Source organism: Gymnogyps californianus, chromosome 13, assembly GCF_018139145.2.
Source record: "Gymnogyps californianus isolate 813 chromosome 13, ASM1813914v2, whole genome shotgun sequence".
Taxonomy (NCBI): Eukaryota; Metazoa; Chordata; class Aves; order Accipitriformes; family Cathartidae; genus Gymnogyps; species Gymnogyps californianus.
The window spans coordinates 18,757,153-18,775,143 of record NC_059483.1 but is presented as its reverse complement, the minus strand read 5'-3'; the positions used below and the strand labels follow the sequence as shown (position 1 = coordinate 18,775,143).

General features: G+C 64.7%; 1 protein-coding gene across 1 annotated transcript in view; it reads left to right on the top strand.

Moving 5' to 3' along the window:
* The window catches only part of CACNA2D2 (calcium voltage-gated channel auxiliary subunit alpha2delta 2), a 226,173-nt gene extending 211,190 nt beyond the window's left edge, over window positions 1-14,983 (top strand). Inside the window, exons 15-39 of the mRNA XM_050904656.1 lie at window positions 283-372; window positions 543-611; window positions 1,057-1,131; window positions 1,597-1,671; window positions 1,844-1,915; window positions 2,230-2,301; window positions 2,479-2,540; window positions 4,296-4,372; window positions 5,605-5,625; window positions 7,940-8,000; window positions 10,369-10,466; window positions 10,684-10,774; window positions 10,911-10,973; window positions 11,095-11,198; window positions 11,284-11,382; window positions 11,476-11,570; window positions 11,866-11,913; window positions 12,343-12,414; window positions 12,582-12,734; window positions 12,853-12,905; window positions 13,011-13,088; window positions 13,189-13,293; window positions 13,750-13,859; window positions 14,076-14,164; window positions 14,778-14,983. Of these exons, the coding sequence (XP_050760613.1) occupies window positions 283-372; window positions 543-611; window positions 1,057-1,131; window positions 1,597-1,671; window positions 1,844-1,915; window positions 2,230-2,301; window positions 2,479-2,540; window positions 4,296-4,372; window positions 5,605-5,625; window positions 7,940-8,000; window positions 10,369-10,466; window positions 10,684-10,774; window positions 10,911-10,973; window positions 11,095-11,198; window positions 11,284-11,382; window positions 11,476-11,570; window positions 11,866-11,913; window positions 12,343-12,414; window positions 12,582-12,734; window positions 12,853-12,905; window positions 13,011-13,088; window positions 13,189-13,293; window positions 13,750-13,859; window positions 14,076-14,164; window positions 14,778-14,906 (2,061 nt within the window). The 3' untranslated portion in view covers window positions 14,907-14,983. The remainder of the gene's footprint in view (window positions 1-282; window positions 373-542; window positions 612-1,056; window positions 1,132-1,596; window positions 1,672-1,843; window positions 1,916-2,229; window positions 2,302-2,478; window positions 2,541-4,295; window positions 4,373-5,604; window positions 5,626-7,939; window positions 8,001-10,368; window positions 10,467-10,683; window positions 10,775-10,910; window positions 10,974-11,094; window positions 11,199-11,283; window positions 11,383-11,475; window positions 11,571-11,865; window positions 11,914-12,342; window positions 12,415-12,581; window positions 12,735-12,852; window positions 12,906-13,010; window positions 13,089-13,188; window positions 13,294-13,749; window positions 13,860-14,075; window positions 14,165-14,777) is intronic.
* Window positions 14,984-17,991: the final 3,008 nt, after the last annotated feature.

The following is a 17,991-nucleotide window of genomic DNA, read 5'->3' as shown; positions in this document are numbered from 1 at the left end:
TGGCTGGCTCTGCCTGGGGAGCCCCTGCCCTGCCCGTGCACGGCCGATGGCGAGCAGCACCTTGTTTGCATCTTGACAGGCCCATTCGGTTCCCAGCTGGAGAACCCCTCGGGTTTGGTAGCTGCCAAGCCCCTTCCCCAGCTCAGCCTGCAGCTGGGGGCCAGCACCAAGCACCCTATTAATAATCCCTGGGGCGTGCGTGGGGACAGGGCTGTCACCAGGTTGGAGCAGGGAGGCATCTGGCTCCCATGTCATGCTTTCCCCCGCGCCGTGTCCCTGCAGGAGTACCTGGATGTGCTGGGCAGACCCATGGTCCTGGCCGGGAACCGAGCCAAGCAGGTTCAGTGGACCAACGTCTACCAGGATGCCCTGGTAAGGACCCCCAGCCCCAGGGTGTGGGTGGGGGCACCGGCCCCAGGGTACCGCACAGCACATGCCCCCACCTCCCTTGCCAGGGGGGTAACCCCCCTCTGCTGCCCACCCCCAGCTCTGGGTCCTGGGTCTGGCAAGGGGCCGTGGGACACCCTCCTGTGCTTGTGCAGGGGCTGGGCCTGGTGGTGACAGGCACGCTGCCGGTGTTCAACCTGACGGAGGACAGCAGTGACAGGAAGGTAGGAGGCTGTGGCTGCCACTGCCCTGGCTGTACTGGGACCCCTGGTGTAGGACTGCAGTGGGGTGGGGAGGGTGCCCCGACGCTGGGTGCATGGCTACGGGGCGGGGGGGCACTGGCACCCCTGGGGTGCTGCCTGGTCTGCACCCCCTCCCTGGGTGAGACCTGGGGTAACTGCCATCCCCGGGACCCGAAATGGCCTTGGCTAGCTCTCCCCTTTCAATGGGGACAGCTGGCAGCTGCAAGTCCTTGGGGGGTGCAGTGTCCCATGGAGGGCTGCTGGGGGGCTGGCACGTCCCACCCTGTGCCCCTGCGGTGTGTGAATCTGACCCACACGTCCCCAGAGGGAGAAGAGGTCCGTCCCCCTGTTTCCCTGTCCCCATGGTGGTGGTGACAGGTGACAGCCCTGCTGCCACCCGCCCCCCCCTCCCTGCGCTTCTTTCCAGAACCAGCTCATCCTGGGTGTGATGGGGATCGACGTGGCTCTCAACGACATCAAGAGGCTGACGCCGCGATACAACGTGCGTGGGGGCCCCTTCCCCTCCGTCCCTGCCCTGCGCTGCCCAAGCCTAGCGTGGGAGCACGCTGCGGGGAGCCCCGAGCTGCACCCCCCGGCACCCCACAGCACCTCCAGCAGCACTGGCGGTAGCAGGGTGCAGAAGCCATGATTGCAGGCAGGGACCAGGGCAGGCAGGCAGGCAGGGATCAGAGCTGGGTGATGCTCTGGGACCCAGAGCAGAGCCAAAACCCTTGCAGGTTCAGCGGGGAATAAACCTTACCAGCCTGGGGAAAGGGGCAGCGGGCAAAGTCCACAGCTGGGGTGAGAGATGCTGTTGGCCTGAGAATAGAAATAGATGGACAGAAAAGGCTGAGCCCCGGGGGTGGCATGGGGCGAGCTCTGCCTGCAGAGGTGAGGGTGATCACACCGGCACGGCATGCCGCAGAGCCACCTGGCCGGCCTCATCTCTCCTCCTGTCCTCCCGCAGCTGGGGGCAAACGGTTACGTCTTCGCCATCGACCTGAACGGTTACGTCCTGCTGCACCCCAACCTGCAGCCCCAGGTGAGGAGGGGCCCGTTGGGGCGGCAGCAGCGGGGGTTAGCCAGGCCCTGTGGGACATGTGGCTTCCCAGGGTCGTTAGGAGCTAATTGTGGGAATTGTGATGAGTTTGTTTGGACTCGCGGCAGCTGCGGGAGCCCTGAGCCCTCTCCCGGCTCTCCCTTTCTGCCTGCAGATCATCAATTTCCGCGAACCGGTGACGCTGGACTTCCTGGACGCTGAGCTGGAGGATGAGAACAAGGAGGAGGTGGGCAGACCTGGGGGCAGTTTTGGGGTACAGGCTGGCTGCCCTTGAGCTGCAGTTGCAAAGGGCACTCAGCCCCTCCAGCCTGCCCTGGGGAGCGCCTCGTCCTAAGGGCCCCGGCACAGCTCCCGTGGGGCCACAGCGGGGACGAGAGCTGGGTCACTGTCCCCTGGGTGCGAGCATGATGAGCCCCCCCTAGGCTGCTCACCCCTCACCCCTGCACCCTGTGGGTCCCCAGTGCCACGCCACTGAGGTGGGTGCCTGCAGGCACATGGCCAGGCTTTGTGGCCCTCAGTCGCCTTCTCCATGTCCCCCAGATCCGGAGAAGCATGATTGATGGGAACGATGGGCAGAGGTTCATCAAGACCCTCATCAAGTCCCTGGATGAGGTAACACTGCAGGGGAAGGGGGTCACGGCCGAAACTACCACCGTGCTGAGTGCCCAGCCCCAGCGGCGGGGAGTGAGGGGCTGTGTCCGGCACCGAGCTTGGAGCCGGGGTCCCGTATCACCACGCCAGCAGGGTCCTGGCACCACGGAGGCCTGACTGGCTCCCTCTGACCCGCAGCAATACATCGACGAGGTGTTCAGGACCTACACGTGGGCCCCCATCAAAAGCACCAACTACAGGTGAGTGGCACAGCCAGTGCACCCATGCTCGCCCAGCTTCGGCCAGACCCACACCAGCACAGGGCTGCGGTCTTGTGCCTGCAGCTTGAGAGGTCCCTGAGGCCACCAGGAACGTGTCCCGTGGGCTGCGGGGTTGCAAACGTGCCATCATATCATTGCACACAGCCAGTGATGCTCTAGAGGGCACTCCCAAAAGTGCTGCCCACCAGTGTTTGGCACTGCGGAGCTTGGGCCACGGTCCCCAGGGCTCAGGACAGGCTGCAGGGCTGGCATGCAAGGTGCCAGACAAGGGACACCCCTGCCACCGCCTGCCTGCACAGCCAGAGGCTCGCACAGGTCTCTGCCTGCTCCGGGGTGGGTGACAGTGACATGCGCCCACCCTGCAGCACAGGCAGTGGCTTCAGAGGCAGAGGACAGCAAAGCTCCCCTCTGCATTTATCTCCCAGTTTGCACCAGTTTGGACCAGCAGATGTGTAAAAAAAAGACCCCACCATCGTCATGTCCATGCTGTCCGACTCATGCTGCCTTCATCCTGTGAGGAGCCATGTGGTCCCCCAGCCGCCCAGTGTACCCTCCTCCTCCTCACCACCCAGCTTGGGGGGGCTGGCAAGGGTCACAGCCACCTCCCAGCACTGCCAGGTGTCCCCTGCGCAGCCCCCATCCTGTCCCCCACGGTGGCACCCCTCCGGAGCCAAGCAGCACTGTCAAGGAGGGGACAATGACACGGGGTGACACATCTGTGGCCGGGGCTGCGGTTGATCTGTAGGGTGAAAGGTGCTGCCAGGGGCCCTGCACTCCTGTGGCTCCACACTGTGGCAGGGATGTTTCCTGGGGTTCCCTGGGACACCATCAGCACAGGGTGCCACCAGTGCTGAAAAGAAAAAAGTCACCACCCTCCTCTTGCTGCCTGTGGTTTGGGGTGCCACCACCTCTGCCGTGCTTGCTGGGGTGCCCAGTCCTGTGCTGCCAGGCGCAGACAGGACTAGCTGGAGGGGTGGCTTGGAGGGCAAGTCCAGGTCCCGGTGACTCAGGTGCATGTGTGACATCCAATGGGTCAGGAATGTGGCCCTCACCCGCCGGTGCTCGCTTGTCCCGGGCAGCACCTGGCACAAACACCGTTACGGAAGGCCACCGGCTGCTGCAGCCGGCACCCAGGAGCCCAGCTCCCTCTGGCAGCATGTCCTGTGGGTTCAGCAGCCCTGGCACCACCTCCTGCCACCTCCCTTCCCACCCCCATCTGTGTGCCAGACTCCTGGCTGATGGATCCCTCTCCTTCCTGTCTCACCAGTAGCCGGTGCCTGTGTAATGGTTGTCTTTGGTCTCTCCTCGCTGGGAAGGTTTTGTCCCTTCTTTCGAGGGCTGTGTCTCTTCCCGCCTTCCTCCCTTAAGGGGATGTTGTGTCCCTCTTCCACGGGCATTTCCCTTGGTTCCCAGGCGGCGCATCCTGCTCGTCTCAGCCCTGGCTGGACAGGCTTGCCACCTCCTGTGCTCAGGGGTGCCCCCAGGACAGCCCTGGGTGCCACCAGGATGACCCTGGGTGCTCTGGGGACGACCCTGGGTGCCCCCAGGACAGCACTGGGTGCAGTCGCTGGAGAGAAGGATGCAGCGGGCTGTGCAGGAGGCCAGCAGGGCTGCTGCCTGCCATCGGCCGGAGCTGGGTGCTGCCAGGGGGTGCCAGGCAGGGGCTGGGGACTGGCCAAGGGCTCTGGGTGGGTGTAAAGCCTTACACCGCCTGTCTGCTCTCCCCCTCTGCAGCCTGGGGCTGGTTCTGCCTCCCTACAGCACCTACTACATCCAGGCCAACCTCAGCGACCAGATCCTGCAAGTGAAGTGTAAGTAGCCCCTGGCTTTCCCCGCCGCCCTCTCGCACTCCCGCTCGCCCCCACACCGGCCCACGGCTGTTGGGGGGAGAAACACGAAGCAAAAACTTGCGAAAAGAGATAGGGATCACTATGAGAAGAAAAAAAAAAAAAAAAAAGAAAAATGAAAAATAAGAGAGGTGTGAGTAGAGGTGAACGCACAGAGGGAAAGTGAGCTGCCTGCCTGGGGTGCCCCGGGGTGCCAGGGTTTGGTCCTTACGCTTTGCACCCCAAAACCTGAGCCCCAGGCTGCAGGCAGGCGCTGCCCAGCACAGGCAGGGGCTGCACTGCTGCCTGTTCGCCTCCTGGGGACGAGGGATGACGCTGTAGCAGCCAGTTAATTTGCGAGCCTGGGAAAGTTTGCATGGATCTCTTTAATTTCCTTTGGTTTATTACGATTCTTTGGTTTCAGTTTAAGCCATTTATTCTTCTTTTTATGAGTTCGGTTTCGGTTGGTTTCAATTTTCGTTTGGAATTAATCTGTGTACGTGTGTGTTAGCCTGGCCCCCCCTTTCTCTCTCTCTCTCTCTCCCCTGACCCCCAAGCCTTTTTCCCACCGCAGGTCCACGCTGCTCCCGGGGACCCTCTCCCCTGTGGGAGAACCGGACCCTTCCCCTCTCCCCTCCGGTTCCCCCCGTTTCACCCCACCTTGGCCGCCCCGGCGGCTCAACCCCAGCCCCCTCCAGATCCGGCCCCTGCCGCCCCTTCCATCCATCGGCAGGAGCCCCGCGTCCCTGCGGGGACGAGGCCAGGCTGTCCCCGTCCCCGGGAGGGGGGATCCCCCCATCCTCCTCGGCTCCGCCCGCCGTGCCGTGCATGCCCCCTAACTCAGTGAGGACATTTCGATATCAAGACTGTTGCAACTGTTTGCTACTGACTCTCATTTTCCTTCGAGTATTGAATATATATATATATATATTTCTCTAGTTATATCTTTGCATTTTTTTTTAATTCTTATTTCACCGTGGCTTTTTCTTTTCCTTTCGTTACTGGGTTTTTCTTTCTTTTTCTTTTTTTCATGTCGTTTTTTGCAAGAGGTTTCCTTTTGGTATGATTATGATACACAATATTTTTATTCAAACGGCGATTGAATAAAATATTGTTTGTGCCCCCCTTCCCCCTTTCCACCCAACCCCCTTTTTTTTTGTTTGTTGTTTTTTTGTTTGTTGTTTTTCTTGCTTTCTCTCTATGGTGGATTCACACAGTACCAAACATCAAAATGAAGGGCAAGTATTTTCAGTCTCAGACCACTCACCTTCACCACCCCGTCCCCTGCCCCGTGTCCAGTCCCCCCCCCAGCCCCCTGCTTGCCCATCTCCCTGCCCGTTTGCCACGCCGAACCTGCAAACCGCCACTGACTCGCCCTTCCTCCCTCCTCCTCCTCCTCCCCTCCAGTTCCCCCTTTATTTGAAAGCAACATGTCTTGTTCTGTCCATGAGAGCTTTGTCACGACGATCCCCCACTCCCTCCCCGTGCATCGCTCCCAAACCCGTTCGATATCGTTCAAGAGCTGATCTCGTATGAAATTCTGCCGTTTTCGATCCACAAGGTTTTTTGTAGCTAGTTTGATACCCTGCTCTTCCTGCCCCCACCCCTTCTTGCTCCTCTCCCCCCCGCTCGCCTCCTCTGGCTCCTTCTCCCCCCGTCCCGGCTCCTCCGCTTCCTCCTCCCCAAGACAACTCAACCTGAAAGGGATAGGGCTGTGCAGGGAGCAGGGGGCTGCGGGGTGGGCGCCCAAAGGTGGCGGGGACGGAGGGCAGGTGAGGGACCCAGTCCTCCGCTGCCATCACCATCTGGGACAGGCTTTTTTGGGGAAGCCCCCCAAGCAGAAACCCTCGGCAGACGTGGGGATGGGACCGCCCCGGGGCGATGCCACCCCGCTGCATAGGGGACGGCAAGCCTGGCCCCGGTGGCTGAGCCCCGGGGTGCCACACTGCCTGCCCCCACGGCTGCTCGGTGGCCATCCCCGCTGCCCCGGGGCCCAGCATGGCATGAAGCCCCTGGCAGCCGCAGCGTCCCGGCGCCGTCCGTGCTCCCCAGGAGCAGCCAAGTTTGAGCCCAAAGCCCCACTGAGGCAGGCGGGAGGGTGCCAGGGCTGGTACCCACCCTGCAGTGGAGCGGGACATTGCCCATGCAACCCAGGGCAGGATTTGGCCCACATCCCCATGATGCCTGGCTGCTCACAGGAGGGGCCCCGTGGGGCTGGACCCACAGCTCCTGCGCAGCCCCACGGTAGGCCAGGGGATGCCCCACCATGCACGGTCCCCAGGGGACCCGCTGCCATGCTCCCTCCCGCACGTGCCCCACACGGCACCGCGCAGCTGGCAGCCTGCCTGGCAGCACCCGCTCCCCGGCACGGGCAGGGGGACGGCTGCGGGGGGCATGGCAGCACAGAGGGGGGCAGGGGGGATGGGGCCAGCGGGCAGGACAGCGGGGAGGTGGAAGTGTCACCCTCAGCCCTGTTCTATCAGCTTTGAGTTGCCTCCTCCCAGCGCCCCTGTGATGGCAATGCTGATGGACCAAGTACGAGTGTTTTGTACTCCTCTCCTCCTCCTCCTCCTCCTCTTCCTCTCATCGGCTTGTACCCAGCCCCTGCCTACAGCCCTCGGAGAGCAACAGTCCAACCTCTGGCTGTGCCGTGCAATGCACCGGGGGCCGGCGGGAGGCCGAGGGGGTGGCGGTGCCCGCCGGGGGGGCTGACGGCCCCGGGATGTCCCGTAGCACCCCCCATGCACCCCCTAACCCAGCTCGCCTCCGTGAGCTGAACCCCGCATCCGCCACCCCTCTGCTGGGGGCGTCCCCGAGAGGCATCCCAAACCCTGCTGGGCTGTGACACACCCCCCCCTTAAAGCAGAGCGAGGCACCGGGCTGGCGGGCGAGCGTGGGCCCCCGTCCCTGTTGGGTCCCACCACCCCGGGGAGGGAGGGGGGCCGCCAGCGCCCGGCGGCAGCACCCGGCGGCAGAGCCCGGCAGCGCATTGCACGGCACTTTGCTGGGCGGGGAGCCTCTGGTTGGACTGTCCTCGGCAAGGTTCCCTGTTTGGCCATGTCGATGCCTGAAAACTCCTTTTTTTTTTTCTCCTGACAACCAAGTGTTTTGGTGATCCTCCTCCGGCCAGGAGCGCAGCATGCGGTTCCCTGCCCTCGCCCACCACCCCCCACCCCGAGAGAGAGACGCCCCCACGCCCTCCCAAACATGCATATATATACATGTGCGCGCATATATATATGTGTGTGTGTGTCTCTGTGTGTCCCTGCGTACACGCCACCGGCCGCGCGTACGCAACCGCCCGCCTTCAGCCCGCGACCGAGCAAATTCGAGCCGAGATGGGCAAACCTCTCCCGATTTGGCTATAACTTTCCTTCCCGTGCGGTGCCAGCGACAGCAGAATGGCCTTTTCCTTCCTCTCTTGTTACCAAGAGCAGCAAATGCCTTTTTTTTTTTGTTCCTTCCCCTCTCTCTCTGTCCGTCTCTCTCCCTCCTGGCCCCTGGCGTCCCCGTCCCCCCTCCCCGCCGGATAACCTTCCCTTTCTGTTGCAGATTTTGAATACCTGCTGCCCAACAGCTTTGAGTCGGAGGGACATGTGTTCATTGCTCCCAGGTAGCTTTGCGTGTGCGCTTGCCGAGGTGTGCATCCGCCCCGCCCCGCTGCCGACCCCCCCCCATCGCCCCCCATCCTCACCTCATCGTGCCTTGTCCCCCCTCCCCGTCCCCTCTCGCTGTGTGTGTCGTGTGCCTGCTCGGCCAAGGGGGGCTGCCGCCGGGACCCCGGCCCCGCTCCGCCACCCGGTTGCATCCAGCACGGTATATATGCACCCGGTACGGCCCGACCTCTGCGTGTGCATATATAGGTATAGTTTCTGAAAATCCCCCCGCCGAGCGAGGGGCCGGCGGTGGCATCATACGGTCGTGCTGGCTGCGGGGGAGTAGGGAGAAGGAAGGGTAGGTTTCAGCTCAAATTTGGGATGCCCCAGGGGTTTGGGGAGGCTGCTGGCCACAGGCTGTGAACAGGGACATGAGGACAGCGTAGTGGCCCCCGGACAGACAGACATGTCCTCTCCCCTGGGCCGTGCCACCCAGTCTTGTGATCTAGCGGGGACGAAGGGCCATCCCTCAGCGGGGTGTTTGGGGAGCCCCATGGCTCTGCCAGCACCCTGCCCTTCCCACTGCTGCAGTGCAACCTCTGACCAGCCCTAATTAACGTTACCAGCTAATCACCTATGTACTTATACATCATTATAACAGCTAAACGCCCCATTAGGAGATGTTTTATCATTGCAGTTCTTGGGGACTGCAGCAGGTCGAGGCTACAGCGCAGCCGCCTGTGCCACCTGCGGGTACCCCTACCCTCCCTGCCTACAGCAGCCGTCGCTCACTTACACTAATTCTGGGTAAACCAGCCCAAAATGTACAGTTATTGTGCAGCCCTGGCTTTTCGGGGAGGACTTGGTCCCTGGGCGATGCACAGGGCAGCAGGGGTGAGGTCCGGGAAACATGGGAGCCAAAGCAGAGTATTAATGAGAAACAGAAAAGCCCTGTTATTAAAAAATGGGCCCGTAAATGTGCTAAGGGAATAGATAGGGAGGTGATGTCCGAGCCCGAGGCCCAAGGAGTAGGTCTGCCCCCCGACCGCCCCACTCAGGCTGCGGCGATGGGGTCCGTGTCCAGCGTGGGGCTCCGCAGCTGGAGAGAAAAGGGGGGTTTGAAAATCAAGACGAGTCTTCCAGTGCCCCCCAAAGCGGCTCTGTGAGCACCCTCCCTGCGGTGGGTGCCAGCCCGGCGCGAGCGGGCGGCAGGGAGGAGCCGCGTGCCGGGGGGAGCGCCCAGCACCCAGGGCGACTGTATGATCTGCCGTCGGCGCTGCTGGGCCCACGGGCCACTGGAATTTTCAGAAACCGTATATCCCCCGTCCCCCGTGGGTGTGTGAGTACCTGTATCTGTGCGTGTCGGTGTAGGTATTTAGGTGGCTGCTCCCCCCAAGCAGGGGGCGGGGGGACGGGACGGGCTGGCCGGGGTGCCCCAGCTTTTTCAGCTTCCCTGTGGGCATCTGCCACCCTCTGCTCCAGCATTTGTCCTCTTAACGAGGTTTTTGGCAGAGTCAGGAGCTTGGCGGAGGGGACGTGAGCCGCGGGAGCCCTGAGCCCCCCGGCACTGCCTGCAGCTGCACCACTGAGGCTGGGAGGCTCTCGGCACCCTAGGGTGGCACTAACTCGTGCCATCCGGTTAGAGCCTCGCGGTGACCGACAGGGTTACAGCTGTCCCCGGCATCGGCGGGGCTGGGGCTCGGCACTCAGGGTGGTCCCAGACTGGAGCGGGGACACGGCACCCCCGCGGTGTCCATCCCAGGATGGGCTCGGGGCCAGCGATGCCCACGGGCAAGCGCCCAACTCTGCCGCCACCTCACCCAGCACCTAACTATCTACGCAAAGGGTACAGACATGGCTGCTGAGTGCCTGCATGGTGCCGCCGGCGCAGCCGCAGGGGCTCCCGAGGCAAAGCCCGGCTCCCCGGGGTGCTGCAGGGGTAGGCACAGTAGCGCCCGCCTGGCCCCGCAGGTAAGTACGATGGCAGAGGCGCCCAGTCCCACCAGTAGCCCCACCAGTATGGGGAGAGACGGGCTCAGGGCTGTACCACTCTGGGCAAACTGGGATCCATCAAACCTGGCCCTGGCAGAGGTGACGGCACCTCGGTGCCTATGGCAGTGACAGACCCGGTGGCCAGCGTGACAGCTGAGCCGGTGGCACTGCAGGCAGCAGAGGGCTGGGTGCCGGGCAGTCTGCAGAGATGCCCACAGCCGGCTGCCCTGGCGGGGTGACACTCGCGGGAGCGGTGGCACGTCACCACCATCGTGTCCCCCAGCAAGCCGGGGTGCTGGCAGCACAGCCAGGCCCACCCCGCCATCCCCGGGGGAGAACTGACCTTGCCTTTTCCATCCTCGTGAACGACAAACCTTGTCCCCCAAACCCCAGAGAGTATTGCAAAGACCTCGACTTGTCGGATAACAACACCGAGTTCCTGGAAAACTTTATTGCCCTCATGGAAAAGGTGACCCCAGACTCCAAGCAGTGTGAGTAGCCAGGGATGGCTGGTGGAGGGGCTGGCGGGGGGGTTTGGGGGGGATGGGGATGCGGGGGAGATGGGCCAGGGGGTGAACCGTGCCGGGGTTGGGGTCCCAGGAGCCACCACAGAGTGGGTGCTGGGGCAGGGCAGGAGGGCACGGGTGGCCCCCACGGGGCCAGCCCTCACCTCCTCCTCCTCCTCCTCCTCTCCATTTTCCTCCCAAGGCGACAACTTCCTCCTGCACAACCTGATCCTTGACACGGGCATCACGCAGCAGCTGGTGGAGCGGGTCTGGAAGGACCAGGATCTCAACACGTAGGTGGAGGCAAGGTGGCGCAGGACGGGCAGTGCTGGCTGGGGACAGAGGGGGATTGGGACAGGCGATGGGGATGGGGACGGGGGCAGAGCAAAACCCCGCTGATGCCGGTGTGCCCGGCCCCTCTCCTTGCAGGTACAGCCTCTTGGCTGTCTTTGCAGCCACCGACGGGGGCATCACCCGCGTCTTCCCTAACAAGTGAGTGTCCGGGGGGTGCATGCCTGCCTGGCCCCATGCGGTGACATGTCTGCTCCCGCGGGGCCATCTGTGGTGGGACCGGCACCGAGTGACAGTCATGGCCATGGCTGCTCCCCCCCAGGGCTGCGGACGACTGGGAGGAGGAACCGGAGCCCTTCAATGCCAGCTTCTACCGGAGGAGCCTGGACAACAAGGGCTACATCTTCAAGCCACCCTACCAGGATGGTGGGTGCCAGCTCAGGGCGGTGGGGGGTGGCACAGGCTGCCGCTGGCCCTGCGTGTCCCCTGATGCCACCCCTGCCCTCCGCAGCCGGCTACCGGGGGCTGGACCTGGAGAACAACACCATCGGGATCCTGGTGAGCACTGCTGTGGAGCTCAGCATCGGGGGCAAGACGCTGAAGCCGGCAGGTAGGCAGGGGGCTGGGTGCCCCACCACCAGGCTGGGGGGGTCCCTCTCATCCCCCCCACACCGGGGCTCACCCCATCTCCTCGCTGCCCCAGTGGTGGGGGTGAAGCTGGACCTGGAGGCCTGGGCTGAGAAGTTCAAAGTGCTAGCAAGCAACCAGACGGACCGCGACCAGCTGGGCGCCCGCCGGGTACGTCCCATACGTCCCCCGGGGCTCCCGCAGCGCTGGCACGGCGTGGGGATGGGGATGGGGACAGGGAGGGAGCTCTGCTTGCTGGGGACATGGCTGGGGAGCACTGCTGGGACACGGTGCCTGTGGCCCCACTGCGCTTGTACGTCCTGCACAGCCGTGCCCATCACACTGTTCAGGGCACCTGTCCCCAGCCCCTGGGGACACCACCCCGCGTGTCCCCTCCTGGCCAGGAGGACAGCTCTGGGGGGACAGTCCTGCTAACCTGTCCCCCTGCCCTGGTTTCGGTTGACAGTGCGACCCCTCAACCAGCTGCGAGATGGACTGTGAGGCCAACAACAAGGTGGGTGGTGGGCAGGGGTGGGGGCAGCGGGGGACAGCAGGCAGGGGGAGCAGGGGATGGCTGGGAGGGCTCCCCGTCCCCTGCCCGCCCTGCCTGTGCTGTCCAGGTGAGTGCACCCGCCCTGTCCCCCGGCCGCTCCCGGAGCTCAGCCAGCCCCCGACCCTCCTCGCAGGGACGAAGCTCCAGGGGTTGCCCCCTGGACCGTGGACCCCCCCAAGGGGGCTGTTAAAACCCCCAGGGTGGGGGGTGGTTCCCACTCCCTGCACCCAGCGCGAGTGCTCCCGGCACCGAGATGCTCCTGAGCAGCCCCCAGGCTTGGGGACACCACGCTGGCCCCCCTGCCTGACTGCCCGTCACCCCCCCACCCTGCCTGTCCTGCCTTGCCCTGGGCATGGCCAGGGGGTGGGTGACGCTGCCCTCCTTCCCCAGGACCTCATCTGCGTCCTCATCGATGACGGGGGCTTCCTGGTGCTCTCCAACCAGGAGGACCACTGGTACCAGGTGAGCAGTGTCTGCGTGGCAGCTCTCCTGGGCGTGGGATGCCAGCGGAGAGCTGAGACCTTTGAGCTCATGTCATGGGTGGCATGACACAGCCCTGCTCAAGTCCCCGTCAGGGGAGACCCACGGTAAGGTGGTGTTTGGGTGCAGACTCAGTGTCCCCGTCCCAGGTGGGCAAATTCTTCAGCGAGGTGGACGCCAACCTGATGTCTGCCCTCTACAACAACTCCTTCTATGCCCGCAAGGAGTCTTACGACTTCCAGTCTGTCTGCGCCCCCGAGGCCCAGAGCAACACAGGCGCTGCGCCCCGCGGCGTCTTCGTGGTGAGTGCCTGTGGGGACAGTGGCCGCCAGGCGGTCCAGGAGCTCGGGGACCCACGGGGGTGTCCCCAGCGCCCTGCACGGGGACCTGCTGGTTCACCGTCCCCCTCTTTGCCCACAGCCCACCGTGGCCGATCTCCTGAACCTCGCCTGGTGGACCTCGGCTGCAGCCTGGTGAGTCCCACCACATCCCCTCCCCGGGGACTGTTTCCATCAGGGGGTGACACCAGTGCATGCCCAGGGTGGGACAGCTGACATGGCCACGCTCTCCTTCCCCAGGTCCCTCTTCCAGCAGTTCCTGTATGGCCTCACCTACAGCAGCTGGTTCCAGACGGGTGAGTCCCCGGGGAGCCCTGGGCTGGGGGCGGGCAGGGGACGTGGCGGGGGCGCGTGGCGGGGGGTCCACGGCCCCTGGCCCATGGCGCTGTGCCGGCGCAGAGGAGGTGGCGGGGGACAGCATGGAGGCCAGGGAGACGAGCTGCATCATGAAACAGACGCAGTACTACTTCAGCACCGTCAACGCCACCTACAATGCCATCATCGACTGCGGCAATTGCTCCAGGTGGGTCCGTCCCCGCTGTCCCACCACCCGGGCAGGGTTGGGGACACCCTCCTAGGCTGTCTTTGCCAGGACCCCCGTGCAGCCGCCTGCGTGGGGCGATGGGAGATGCCATGCAGCGCTCAGGGGGGCTGTGGTACCTGAACAGGGGGGACAGAGAGCATGGGCTGTGGGGTGATGGTGATGTCCCCAGGGCTCCTCCAGCTGGGACCAAGCCCTGCAAGCCCATCGGTGCCGCTTCCCTGGGCAGCCCCTCAGCATGGGGACGGGGACGGGGATGGGATAGAGATGGGGATGGGGACGGGAATGTGGATAGAGATGGGGATGGGGATGGGGATGGAGATGGGGACACCCCCCTGGTTCAGCCTCTAGAGCCACTCACCAGCGGAGCTGGCACCAGGGGTCAGGGGGGATTGGGGCACAGGGTAACTGGGGTCCCCACTGCCGTTGCGCCCCCAGGCTCTTCCATGCGCAGAGGCTGGCCAACACCAACCTGCTCTTCGTGGTGGCTGACAAGCCCCTCTGCAGCCAGTGCGAGTCCGTCAAGCTGCTGCAGGCGGAGGTAAGAGGTATCCTTTGGTGGCCCGGCTGCGTCGCCCCGGGACATGGTGGCAGAGGGGTGAGGGGACAGGTGGGGGTTGCGGGACTGGGGGGGGGGGCTGGGAGCTGCAGGGCCAGGCGGGGGTGGAGGGAGCCAGCCCATGGCCGGAGGGGCTGGGGGTGGCCGTGGGGCACCCCATGTGCTCCCACCGCCCCGTCCCCGGTGGTTTCCTTGACCTGCAAAGCCCCCCCGAGGGACCCCAACCAGTGTGAGCTGGTGGACAGGCCCCGCTACCGGAAAGGCCCCCACATCTGCTTCGACTACAATGCAACAGTACGTGGGGTGCAGGGGGGTACAGGGGGGAGCGGAGCGCCGGGGGGGGTCCCCAGAGGAGGGATTGGGGCAGTGGGTGCCCTCTGGGGGGAAGAGCAGAGCCAGAGGGTGTCCCCAGGGGAGCAGAGCTGTGGGGTGCCCCCCTGGGGGGAATAGGGGCAGTGGGTTCCCCCTGAGGGGGGGAGTGGAGCCATGGAGGGACCCTGGGGAAGCAGTGCCATGGGGTATCCCCTTGTGCGGGTAGCAGAGCCATGGGGGGATCCTGAGGGAGCAGTGCTTTGGGGGGACCCCCTGATGGGGGTTTGGAGCCGTGGGAGGACCTGGGGGTCGGAGGCCTTGGGGTGCCCCCTGAGGGGATATGACGCATGGGGGGTCCCTAGTAGAGTGATGCCATGGGGTGCCCTCTTAGGGGGGGGAGTGGGGCCATGGGGGTCCCAGGGGGATCAGCATCATGGGGTGCCCCCAGGGGACCAGAGCCATGGGGGTCCCGGGGCAGGAGGTGCAGCAGGGCTGCAGGGGGGTGGCGGGTGCCCCTACGAGGGCAGTGGGTGCCCCTGGGGTGCGGAGGCACCGCGGGAGGTGCCCCACGGCCCCTCTCCCTTTGCCCCTCCAGGAAGATACCTCAGACTGCGGCCGAGGGGCTTCCTTCGCCCCCTCCCTGGGGGTCCTGCTCTCCCTGCAGCTGCTGCTCCTCTACTCCAGCGCCAGCCGGCACCCGCTGCCCCCGGCCGCCTGCCTTTAGCCCCCCCCGGCCGCCCCCGCCAGCTCTCTTTTCTTTCAAGCTCCATCTCCATCCCCCTCCCCAGCCCGGTGGAGCGGGAGCATCGTCCCCTCCGCCGCCTCGGGGACTCCCACGATGCCGCCCCACGCTTCTCGCCGGCCGCAGCCAAAGAAGAGTCGGGGTGCGGGCAGGGGCTCCCCGGCAGAGCGGGGACCGGGTCAGTGCCCCGGCGTCGCGCCCTCCCGGCCGCTCGGACTCGGAAAGTGGCGTCAGCACCCTCCGCCCGCGACCCCCCCATCCACCTCACCTATTTTTTTAGCCTGAAGATTTTAAAGCAGATCTTTCTACATCGAGTTTCCGACATTTTCGCCTGGAGACCGGCGGTGTTTATTGTCAGCAACGAGGACACATGGGGAAAAAAAAAAGGGAGAAAAAAAGGAAAAAAAAAAAAAAAGAAAAAAGGACTTGACTTGACTGTGCGGGTCAGTATTATTGTTCCAGCGGGTACTGGCCCCCCCGGCCCCTCAGGCGTGTGGGGCAGACGGCAGCTCCAGCATCCTTGTGGGCTCGGGACCGGGTGCAGGCAGGGGCAGAGGCGGGGGGCAGCCGGCCGTCGCCTGCGCCGGGGCGGGATGGAGCCCCGGTCCCTGCTCTGGGCTCAGCTGCTCTCGTGAGTTCTTGGGCACAGATATTGGGGTGAAAAGGAGGGGGAAAAAAATGTATTTTGTTTCTTTTCCGTTCTGCAGATCACTGTGAAATCCTGCCTGCCCAGCCCTGCCCGCCCCAGCCCTGCCCGGCCCCGCCGGCCGCCCTCGCCCCGGCAGCCCTGCCAAAGAAACCGCACCGGCCAGGGCGACGTGCCGCTTGTCCCCGAGGGGGACGTGCCATGTGCCCCCGAGCGGGTCACGCCACGTGCCCCACAGTGGGATGTGCCACACGTCCCCAAGCGGGAAGTGGAGCCGGGGGTGCCACATGTCCCCAGAAGGGACATGCCAGGCACCCATGCCCATGCCTCGGGGCACCGGTGCGGGGGCTGCCGGCCGGCCGTGTCAAGGGGAGCTGCTCCCTGGGTGCTGCTGAGGTCCCGGCTGGGGGCACCCAGCGTTGGGGGGGCGGGAGGTGCCCCTGCAGTGGGGCGCCCCAAGGTGCTGGGGCTCACACCGGGGCACTCGAGTGGGGGTGTTGTCCCCCCAGCCAAAATGCTGGGTGCTGAGGAGGCAGACGGAGCGGCTGCTCAGCCCCGGCACCCCACTGCACCCCACTGCACCCCACTGCACCCCGCCACCTCAGCCAGGAGAGGTGCTGCGGGGCTGGGGGGGCCCAGCACAGGGTGCAGGGTGCCCAGCCATGATGCCCCGGAGTGTTGCGGTGCAAGGGGGTGCCGTACCCACCACCCATGCCCCCCACTGCTCCTGGCAGTGCCGGGGGCCCCTGCCCGGGCGGGCAGCCCTGGGGACCCTCACCCCCCTGGGGGACCCCTCTCAGAGCCACCCCATCAACCGGGGCCGGGGGAGCCCCCTCGGCATGGCCACCCCGGGGGGGCTGGGGAGGGCACCAGGCGCTAATTAGTGCTGGGGTTAATTAATGGTCATTCTGCTTGTAGCTTTTTCAGTGTGTGTTTGGTTACTGTCTCTGGGAACCGTGTTTGAACAGATGGCTCTGTGTTACCGGGAGTGTGTGTACTTCTGTAGTCTAGTTAGGTGCTCTGCCAGAAAACCACCACTATACATACCTATAAATATATACATATATAGTCTATTTTAAGTTAAAAACCAATGAGACAAAGGGGCGGTGTGGCCCTGGGCCCCCCCGTCCCGCCGGGGTCACGTCCTGCCCTATCCCCACCTGAAAGCTTCTCTCTGCTCATTCAAAGGCGTTGGGTTTTTAATTGATTTTCTTTTAATTTATTTTTAATTTCTTTGGGTTTTATTTTTTTTTTTGTACAGAAGAGTTGGAAAACTTCAAAAACCAACAAAAAGACAATTTGTAAGATATTGTGCGTGTGACTCCTTGTAAAATATTTTCAAATGGTTTATTACAGAGACTCAGTTATTAAATAATGTTCATATTTTCACTTCACAGGCGGTGGCTGCGTCATTGCCCGGGTATGTGGGCAGGGCCGGGGGGGCACGGCATGGGGGGGTGGGCAGGACATCGGGGCACTCCTGCCAGCCGGGCCGCTGCCTTCACGCCTGCCTGCACCTCTGCTGTGAGGCTGATGGGCAGGGACCGAGCAGGACGCAGGCAGGACATGGGCAGGGGCATGGTACAGGCATGGGCAGGGATACAGGCAGGGGTGCAGGCAAGGGCACGGGCAGGGATACAGGCAGAGCTGCAGGTTCACAGACGCCCACACGCTGCACAGGAGGGGCTGTGGGGCAGCAGGGGCTCAGCCCCCCCATGCAGCCCCCCCCGGGCTCCCCCATCTCCCTGTGTCCCCTCAGGACCGTGTCCTCCCCTTCCCCACATCCCCATGTCCCCTGTGCCATACCCCCCACTCCATGCCTGTGTCCTCTTGTGTCTGTGTCCCCACATCCGTGTCCCCCTGTCCTATGGGGTCCATGTCCCCGAGTGCCCCCCGTGCCCGGCCCACCCGTGACCGTGTGTGTCCCCCCCCAGGGTTTGTGCCCCCCATGTCCACGTCCCCATGGCTGTCCCCCTCATGCCCCCATAACTGTGTTCCCCCATCCCTCTCCTACGTTTGTGTTCCCCTGTGCCTCTCCCCCATGCCCCCCCCCCACGTCCCCCGTGTCTGTGTCCCCCCGTGACTCTCCCCCGAGCCCCCCATGTCCCTGCCCCCCCGCCGCCCACGTGGCCGGCGGCCGCGGCCGGACTACGCGTCCCGGCGTGCCTCGCGGCGGGGCCCCGGCCCCGCCCCCCGAGGGGCCAGCCCCGCCCGGCGCCGCGCATGCGCAGAGCCGCTGTTTGTCCGCGCCCGGCCTGGCCCAGCAGCGGGGCCGAGCGCGGCCTGGCCTGCGGCGGCGGCGGCGGGAGGGGCCCGGGCCTGGTCGGGGACCGAGCGGGGCCCGGCGGGGGGGGGGGGAAGGCGGCTCCGGCGGGGCGGGGGGGGAGGGAGGGAGGAGGCCGGGCGCTGAAGCCCCCGCGG